Source organism: Apis dorsata, unplaced genomic scaffold, assembly GCF_000469605.1.
Source record: "Apis dorsata unplaced genomic scaffold, Apis dorsata 1.3 scaffold_80, whole genome shotgun sequence".
In the NCBI taxonomy this organism is placed as follows: Eukaryota; Metazoa; Arthropoda; class Insecta; order Hymenoptera; family Apidae; genus Apis; species Apis dorsata.
The window spans coordinates 264,147-274,126 of record NW_006263378.1 but is presented as its reverse complement, the minus strand read 5'-3'; the positions used below and the strand labels follow the sequence as shown (position 1 = coordinate 274,126).

The 9,980-nt window shown below is 24.8% G+C and overlaps 2 protein-coding genes across 2 annotated transcripts in view; one reads left to right on the top strand and one right to left on the bottom strand.

The window, feature by feature from the left end:
• The window catches only part of LOC102676950 (DNA replication licensing factor Mcm3), a 7,028-nt gene extending 6,277 nt beyond the window's left edge, over window positions 1–751 (top strand). Inside the window, exon 12 of the mRNA XM_031508231.1 lies at window positions 598–751. The gene's annotated coding sequence lies outside the window, so the exon portion shown is untranslated. The remainder of the gene's footprint in view (window positions 1–597) is intronic.
• LOC102676812 (sodium leak channel non-selective protein) overlaps window positions 610–9,980 on the bottom strand; it is a 20,032-nt gene continuing 10,661 nt past the window's right edge. Inside the window, 28 exon segments of the mRNA XM_006610859.2 lie at window positions 610–822; window positions 900–1,074; window positions 1,174–1,290; window positions 1,365–1,521; window positions 1,608–1,744; window positions 1,827–1,963; window positions 2,042–2,265; window positions 2,397–2,614; window positions 2,730–2,924; window positions 3,174–3,339; window positions 3,422–3,555; window positions 3,652–3,772; window positions 3,852–4,060; window positions 4,243–4,410; window positions 4,481–4,733; window positions 4,849–5,028; window positions 5,103–5,276; window positions 5,371–5,493; window positions 5,568–5,764; window positions 5,847–6,053; window positions 6,136–6,273; window positions 6,335–6,526; window positions 6,691–7,080; window positions 7,552–7,799; window positions 7,922–8,199; window positions 8,267–8,490; window positions 8,551–8,736; window positions 8,838–8,972. Of these exon segments, the coding sequence (XP_006610922.1) occupies window positions 647–822; window positions 900–1,074; window positions 1,174–1,290; window positions 1,365–1,521; window positions 1,608–1,744; window positions 1,827–1,963; window positions 2,042–2,265; window positions 2,397–2,614; window positions 2,730–2,924; window positions 3,174–3,339; window positions 3,422–3,555; window positions 3,652–3,772; window positions 3,852–4,060; window positions 4,243–4,410; window positions 4,481–4,733; window positions 4,849–5,028; window positions 5,103–5,276; window positions 5,371–5,493; window positions 5,568–5,764; window positions 5,847–6,053; window positions 6,136–6,273; window positions 6,335–6,526; window positions 6,691–7,080; window positions 7,552–7,799; window positions 7,922–8,199; window positions 8,267–8,490; window positions 8,551–8,736; window positions 8,838–8,972 (5,259 nt within the window). The 3' untranslated portion in view covers window positions 610–646.

Sequence of the window (9,980 nt, the reverse complement as noted above, 5' to 3'; positions counted from 1 at the left end):
TAATCATTATAAAACAAAATTATAATCACAATTATATTATTATAATTTAAAAATCATTTTATGAAACTTTATATTTGTAATAACAAATTGAGATGTAAGGAGGAAAAACTTAAACTTAAATTAAAAAAAAAATGTCAAATAATATATTACAAAATTAAGAACAAAAATTACTAAATATAATTTTCTTTACAATATAAATATAAATATAATTCTCATATAATAATAATATTTGTTTTATCATTTCAATAAAGTATTGCAAAATTTCAGTATTTAAAAATAATGATTAAAATAAATATATAAATCATCTTTTTAAATATATTTTTATATTTTTTTTTATAAACAATAATATAGGAAATAAGATTAAAAAAATAACTCTATTTTAAAACTTTTAATTAAATTAGACAAATTGTATCTTTTCTTTTCTCCATTATAAATATCAATGGTTTACTTTTAATATTAGTACTTTGGATATATATTTTTTTCCTTATTTACCAAATTTTTGCATTTGTACGCAAAAAAAAGAATGAAGCAGAAATAATGTAAAGTGCAAATTTTATGTAATCATTAAAAATATTAAAGCATATGCTTTATTTATTACATTATTTTATATTTTTAATTTATACTCATGAAAAATACAAATGAATATTTAAACTTCATCTTCACTGGATTCACTGCTATATGCTAACTGTTCCTTCCACCATTCTCGAACTTCTAATATAATATTGGAAGGTTTTGATATGATTGCTTTTGCATTGATTGTTTCCCGCTGTTTGCTTTGCTCAGTGCTCTCTGTGAGATGTGGCAAATTATTTTTCGGCATCGCTTTAAATAAAAAGCTCATGTTGGACAAAAGCAAAATAAAAAGATATAAATATATAATAATACAAAAATATATTTACGTGGAGGTCTATTATTTTTTTTCTTTGGTACCGCATTTTTATCCTTTTCACATCTAATTGAAGCAGGATCTGATAATGTTGGAGTTAAATACTTTCTTCCTGATCCACTACCTATGCTATCAGATCTTGGAAGAACGACTGGTTTTTTTGTTTTATGTCTAGTTCCATCAGTATCCTATTTAATAATAAATATTAGTAAAAATAATAGATGAAAAATACAAAAATTGTATTGTATATTTTTTAATATCATATAACAAATAATATAAAAATTTACTTTTGTTTCAATTTCTTCTTCTTTGACAGTCTCTTTTCCTTTCTCTTCTACATGTTCTTGCTGTTGAACCTGTTCAGTATTAGCGCGGAGACCTGCTACAAGACTATTTTGTTGTTTCTACAATATGTCAATTAAATAATTTATTTTATTTAGTATTTTATTTTCTTCAAACTATTTTTCTCTAAACTTACCCCACTTGCACGAATTTTTTTTAGACAACCTTCTAGCCAATTTCTGATTGTTTGTTTAGCAACTTCTTCTTCAATAATATATTCAAATTCTTCCCTCGCCAATAATTCTTCAAGCTGAAGAGCTTTTCGAATATCAACTGAACGATAGGATAACATACTGAAGAAAAATATTTTTTATTAATAGAAAGAGAAGTTTATAGAAGTTAAAAAAAATAATATATATTTATTTATCAAAAAATTTACTTGATAACATCATGAAAAGTAACATCTTCTCCATTATTCAACTTTTCTAGTTCATAGCACATATGTTTAAAAAGAAGACGATCCTTCTGTGGATCAGTCTCTAATCTACCTTTTAATAATCGTAAAATAAATTTCACCTAAAACAAACTAATATATCATTATTTCTAGCCAATTTATAATAGTTTATTAAACATATAACAATTTCTCTTATAAACGTACCCGTTTCACAGGTATAAAACCCTTTTGATGATTGTCAACAACATTCCAAGTATTTTGAAAGTTTCTAATATCAGCATAAGATAATAAAGCATCTTCTTCATTTGAATAAAATAAAGAAAAGTTTTCCATAATAATAGCTATTATAGAAAATTAGTTCTTAGATTTTATTCTAAAATAATCAATATATACATTTGAAATAATCAATTAATACTTACCAACTAGAAGATTTAAAACGATATAAGTAATAATGACATAGAAAGTACAAAAATATATTAAAGAAGCATGAAAGTTGCCACAATCAGTTTCCCAATAATTAGCAGCAGGAGTACAATACGGTGGTTGTATCATGCAATCATGCATTATTTTATTCCAGTCTTCACCTGTGACAATACGGAAGAGCATTGCAACGCCAGTTACAGGTGACTCAAAATTGGCACGCCTAAATAATAATTGTTTCTTTTAACATTATATTAAGACAATATTTTATATTAAGACAATATTTGCATCATTTAATTGTTTTGATATTAAAATAATTTTTTGGTTTTGTTATATAAAAATGCATAACATTACCTTCCTATACCTTCACCATACTTTACAGTTCCAAAGATAATCGTACCAGCTAGCGCATAAAAGAAAACAAGAAGGAACATGCCAAATATAATGAAAAAACTTTTACAAACAGATACTCCAACTGTTAACATCAACATTTTGAGAGTTGTATGTTTGCCAGTGATTGTAAAGAATCTAAGAATCACAACCATAAAGCCGATCACGTACGACAAGTCGTTCTGCAAGAAAGATATTCATTAAAAATCTATATTATATATTTATAAATTATAACAATAATAACAACAATTCTCTCTCTTTCTCTCTCTGAGCCATTATTGAATAATATTGACCTACCTTCATTGTACAATGAATGATGATCCAAATAACACCAACAACTGTCACGAGCAAATCATATCTGTTTCTTCTGGACTGCCAATAGCCACGTGGTGTAAAAGCAATATTTTTCATAATAACTTCCACGAGGAAGATGAGTGTCAGAATCGTGGACACCGTAGCGAGTGCTTCCGTGTGTTCTTCCTCGATTCTCCACTTAAGGGACAAAAGATAAAAAAATATTTATTAACGAAAAAAAAAATGTGTCGATTTACTTTTACCACGGTCTAATGGTAGCCGGCAAGGAACAAATGATTCAAAGTAACAGTCAATTATCCTTTTATGAAAAGTATTATATTTTTTGTATATAAAGAATTTTAATTAATTACAAAGTGATGTTATGGTGTTGTAATGTTTTGTGTGATGTCATTATTATACAAAGAGGATAAAAATTATCCAACTCACAGAGACACATAGAAGAGAACTGTTTATAAGCACCATAACTGCAATGAATCTCTTAAAATAGATATTCTGAGTGATATCATAGATAAATGCTCTAAATTTCTTTCCATCTGGTCTAGGTGGTAAATGTAATGGTTGTGCAATTTTTAATCGCTTTTTTAAATCACACCTATTTAAATCATAATATATATTTGTTTAAAATTTTTATATATTGTTTAAAATTTCATTAAATGAATTAATTAAAGATTTACCATCGTCTTTGATCAACTGTAAGTAAAGCAGTTCCTTTATTTTCAGAATAATTAGCAATGACAACACCCACAAACAGAGTTAAACCAATCATACAACCCAGGAAAATATAAATGTGAATATAAATAGCATGAACCTAAAAAAAAAAATCATTAAATAATATAATGTTATATAATATTATGTAATATTATAATATTATTAAAAATGTTTTAAAATAATATTAATTACTTACTGGACCAAGAGCTTTAATAAGAACATCTCTAACATCAAGCCATCCTTTAAAAGAAAGTACTTCAAAAAGTGCCATTAATGCATCACCAATATTGTCAAAATTAAATCTTTTAGGATTGGCCCTGAAAAAGTTTTAATGTTTTTTTAGAAGCATTTTTATTGTATTATTTATATCTTATATTTTCTTTTCAATAAACCTACCAAACACGTGGTACTAATATAGATGGATAACTCTCGTTTTCGCCTGGTTGCAATTTCATTTTTGTTACAAATACTCTTCTCATAAATACTCCAACACAATCTTCTCGTTTCAAAATAGTAGGATCATTACAACGTGCTAATCTACCTCCATAAAGTTGTACACCATAACTCGCAAATATAAACATCAGTAAAATCAATAGAGTAGACACCTAAAAAATTTTTTATTCATTTTTTATCTAAATTAGATCACTTTTCTGCAATATTTTGAAATAAATCTGTTTATATAAATAAAATAAAAGAGCGGATTTTTGTTACTGAAAAATTAATTAAATGACTTTGATTATATTAAAAAAGCACTTCAACATTTGAATTTTTAATTAAAATTACTTACCAACAAAATCTCTTTGAATCCTCTACATAATTCGTAAACAACTTTTCTCATGTGTGGTACAAGAGTGAAGATTCTTAATGGTCTAACACAACGTAAAATCATCAAAAGTTGTGCACCTGAATTTGGTGGTACGCTTTTTGGCATCCAACAAAGAAACACAAGGCTAACCTAAATGTCGATTGAATTAGCATTAAATTTACTAAATATTATATAGCAGAAATGACATTTTTCAACATACAACATAAATAAAAACATCCAAAACAGAAGCGACATCTTTAATATAGGCTTTTGGTGTGAAAAATAGTCCATCTGCTAAAATCTTTAGAGCTAACTCAATACTCATAAATATCACAAAACCATATTCTGCAATTTGTAATGCTGGAATTTCCATTACGCGATAGCGTGGTGTTTCAAACATCATAGAAATACAAGACATAGTAGTAGCAAAAATCATTACCCAATCAAGATATGTGACCAAACCAAGAAAATTGCTATAAAATATATATAGCTATTATTAATTTCTTTCTTTTTTCTCTTTTTTAAAATTTTAAATAATAATCTAAAATATAAATCAAAGCAATCATTATTTATATTAAAAGCACTTACTGTAAACTTTTATATTGAACTTTTCTTTCTTTTCCAGTTAAAGGATCTTTCACATTTGTATCATATCTTGCATAAACAAGTGACTGACAAATTTTACGGAATTTACTCTCACGCGGTACTGCGAACAGTGGTGTATCAAAAAAGGGATGATTCTCACGTAAATCTTCTTCGCGTTGATTTCTATATAAATACAATAAGCAGCAGAATAGAAAAAGTATAAATAATAAAATCAATGAAAAAAAACAATATTTTACCTTCGCATTTCGGCTTGTTGTCGTTTAGCTTGTAATAGTTTAATATCTAAATCATGCGGTCTACTGCGAGAAGAGCTAACTCTATTTATTCCACCAATATCACCATTTTCCATCAAATGTTCATATGTTTGTTTTAGTTTGATCGATCCACTACGAACACTTCTTCTAATTGACCTTATTATATGAATAGATTGATTGATATAAAAAAATATATTTTTTTAATTTTCCTTACTTCAAGTATTATTATTAAGTAAATTTAAGATTTTACTTTTTTTGATCAAAACGAAGTTGTTTAGCGCTACTGACAGTGCCTTGTGGTTTTAGAAGACCTTTTCCTGGTACTGGTATCATAGCAGAATCACCTAATAATAATCTTTGATTGTTGGAATCGCTAAAAATTTATATATACATATATATTGTAATCTTATGAATTATTTATAAATATTATGTTTTATAAATATTCACTTTATAATATAAATAACAGCTGCTTTTTTAAGACTGGTAACAACATTTCTTACTTTAGGTGGATTATTTAAAATTTTTACTGGACGTTGTTTTCTATATATCATTTTTGAATCAAAAGTTTCATTTATTTTCTTTACTCCTTCATTTTCTTCATTTTCCATTTCAAATACAAATTGTCTCATGAAACTTTCACGAACCTAAATTATATATACAAAAAAATATCTATATTTTAGTCTTTATAATACACACATATATATATGGATAATGGATAATACTTACTTTTGGAAGATTAAAATCTGATGGTACTTTATGTAAACATGTCATTTGAGGACTGTCAGGAAATTTCTCAAATATTCGTAATCTAAATGGTAAAGTTTCTTTTATTTCCGCACTTTGTTCACGGAATTTTAATTGTTTCAGTTTCTTAATGTCTTCATCCAATTCAAGATTATCCAAAATTACAGCGACAAATAAACTTAACACAATCTTAAAAAATCATTAAAATTATCTTTTAATTATCTTTTTAATTATAACAAATTATAAAACAAATATCTAAATATATTTTTACCAATGTAACAAAAAGATGGTATAAAATAAAATACATAGCAACAAGAGGAGCCATTGTTTCATGTGTTCTTAACATTGTTTCATCCATAACATCTACCCAAGCTTCTTGTGTTAAGATTTGAAACATGGACATAAATGCCTAAAAAAGTTCTTTATCAATATAATTTAATTATCTGTAAATCTGTTTATGTTTCCTTTACCTCTGGAAATGTTTCAAATTTTGTGAAATTGCGAAGAAAACAAAATAATTGCATAGAAATACTCGATGATATGACTAATAGACACATAGTAAAAATAATGAGGCTTCCTAATTTTTTCCCAGGACCAAATATTTTGTATACAAAATCTTCAAGCATTGGTGATGCCTTGATAAGTCTAACTACTCTAAGAACCTAATTATAAAACAATATTATATTAATTTATCATTATACTTCAAATTAATTTTCTCTATCATTATATATTTCTAATTGATTTTTTTTTATCATTGTATATTTTCAATTAATTTTATTTATAATTAAATTTATTTTAAAATTGAATAAGAATGAATTATAAAAACCTGAAAATATGTGAATCCAGAAAGATAGAAAAACGGAATAATATGTATGGTTGTACCAATTGCTAATAATAATTCAAATTTATGAATCGAATGCTTATAATAACTGCGAAATCCGAGACACCAGATTTTAAACAATGTTTCCAAATCTAAAAATATTGTAAATGCAATCTCAGCATAATAATAATTATCATAATATGTATGCCTTGGCTTCTCATCATGTTTGAAGCTCATAGTCGCAGTGGTAATACCATTTGCCAAAATTATAAACATTACCACCATACGAAAATGAGGAGACCTGAGAATAGCATGACATATAGGAGAAGCTAAACCTCCGTGTTTATTTTCATCTAAGGTTACCAATTTCCAACTATTGTCATCGCCAGTTAATATCTAAAAAAAAATATATATACAAGATATGAAATATCTTTGAAAAGTTAATTTTAAAAATCGATACAAATATAAAAGTTGTATATAAAAATTCAATTAAAATTATTTATTAACTTATAAATAATTGAAATTTATATTAGATAAAAAGAAAATAAAATAAGACCATTTTGTCTATGTCATCTTCACAGTACATTTTCAGTTTGTTTTATCTAATATGAATTTAAATTATATTTATATTATTATAACTTAATAAATAGATCTCAACCGACATTTTTGTATATTAACTTTTATGTTTGTTTATGTTTGTTTTTGCCTTTAAAATATTGTTTTGTCTTTTTAAAAATATTTCATGAATATATTAACAAACTGTATATGATAAAGATTATGTATAAAATTATACATATATGTATATTTTTATATACATTCAATTACTTTATTAATAAATTAATTATTATATACAAAATTATTACTAACTTGTGATGCTGTGTTATTGCTGATATGTCCTCTAACACCCCACATTTGTTGAAACTGAACTCGAATTTCATTAAAAGTTTCTGTGATAACTGCTATGAAAACATTCTTTACGAGCCATGCTAAGAAAAATATCATTGTACTAAAATAAAGAACTGCACGCCAAGCAGGCAAACTATCTATTGCGCGATACATAATAAAAACCCATCCTTCTTGTGATGCAGCTTGATAGACTGTAAAAATACTTGTAGCTGAAAATAAATAAAATTATTTATCTAAAGTATTTTAATAAAAATTATTTAAAAAGTAAATTGTTTATAAAAAATATAGTATATATAGTAAATATTTTATATTATATAAAATTTATTACTACCAAATTCATCAAATCCATTGAAACCCATAATATATTTTGATAACTGAAGTTTCATACAAGTCATTCCCTCTGGACATTGGTATCCTGATTCAGGATCAGTAGAACAAAAAGTATCAGGAATGGCTAAACTATTTATAGTTATATTTGTTGGATCTATAGTAGTATTAAGAACACAATGATTTTTTAATTCACCAAAAAACTGAACGCCTAAAAGACCATAAAGAGACATGAAGAAAAGAAAGAAAAGAGTTACATTATATATCTGTTGACTTGAACGCCTGAAATTATGAATAATATAAATATATCAAATTTATAATAAATTTTTTATATTTTTAAAATATTTACTTGAAAATTTGATTAATTCTAGCTTTTGGCATAGAAAACTTTAGAAAAACTCGTAAAAAACGTATCATAATTAATGGACGTGGCGCGCGTAATATTGAGACGTAACTAAGTTCTAAAGCAAAACCTAGCATCTCAAACATTTGTAATATTATAGATAACCAAAGAAAGATGACCATGCTTCCATCAAATTGGCACCAATGATCTTTTAAATAAGATTTATCCCTCTGTAACTAAAAAATTGTCAGTTTATGTAAATTGTTATGTAATAATATTATATGAATTACCTTCAATATACCCCTTATATGCATTTTGGCAATCATTTCAGCAGTAAACAAAAATGTAATAATTAAGTCACAAATAAAGGTAAAATATTGAAGTGGTGGAACTTTTTCAAAAGTTTTTGGAGTATTCAAGCAAACAGAAGCTAAAGATACCAGAGCACAAGACCTCATCAGCCTTCTCACCCATAACTATAATAATTAAGTAATTACTTAATTAATAAATATGCTACTTATATAATAAGAAATAAATTTTTCATATAAATAAAAGTGAATATATTTTTGTAAATTACCTTATTTACCCATTCTATATCAGCGCTCTCATTGAGGGACTCCTCTGGGCCATAATCAGCCAACACAGGTTCCCCTTTGAGGCTCTGCTTACGCCCCAACATCATAATAGGAATTATGTTCGCAATGGTGAAGCCTATAATATAAAATTATTATAAATATTTTAGTATATGAAATCAATATACATTGATGAAAAGAAATTTGAATATTGGATATATAATAATATAATTCTTTAATTTATTTTATAAATAATATTATTTGAATATTGTTTTTTATAATAATAATTTTCAATTGTAAAATAATAACAAAATAACTATATATTGAAAATTAAAATATAATATATATTAAATATGAATAATATAATAATGAAAATTACAAAATTATTATAATCTGATTAAAAATGTATAAGGATTTATAATATAATTAATAGTTTTTAATTATTATAATTATTATATTTAATAAAAATAATATAAATAATTATTATTACCTTTTTTTAATAATTTGAGCGATAATGAAAATTGCCTTTATGGCAATTAATATACATTACATTTCAACATAAAACAACATAAAACAAGTTTCATATTGAAATTATATAATAAACATCTTAGTAATAACAAATTGGCGACATTTTGGTAAATATTTTTTGGTTTAGTTCTGAGTTCCAAGTTTTCTAGTAATAGTAAAAATTCGAAATGAGCATGAGCAGTGTTGTTACTTTACACACAAATCAATATATCAAATGAATGAAGGCGCGTGAATCGATGATAACTAATTTCACAAAATTTTTATTTCGAGACATAATATTGAAATATTGTATATTATTTCAATATTAGAACTACTAATTAGTAAATATCTATTATACATACTAATAAATGATTCTAATTAATGAAATAATTAATGAAATAATAAAAAAAAAATTCATAAAAATAAATAGATATATATTATTTCTAATATTAATATTAATATTTCTAATAATTTTCTAATTTCTAATATTTTTATTTCAAAAAACAATATTAATTTTGCCAAAAATGTAAATAATCGTAAAATAAAAAATATGAAATCCATCACTTTAATGGGTTTGTTTGTTTTAATGTTAAAATATTTGAATAAAAATAGCCATTATATATTAATAAATGTAATATTTA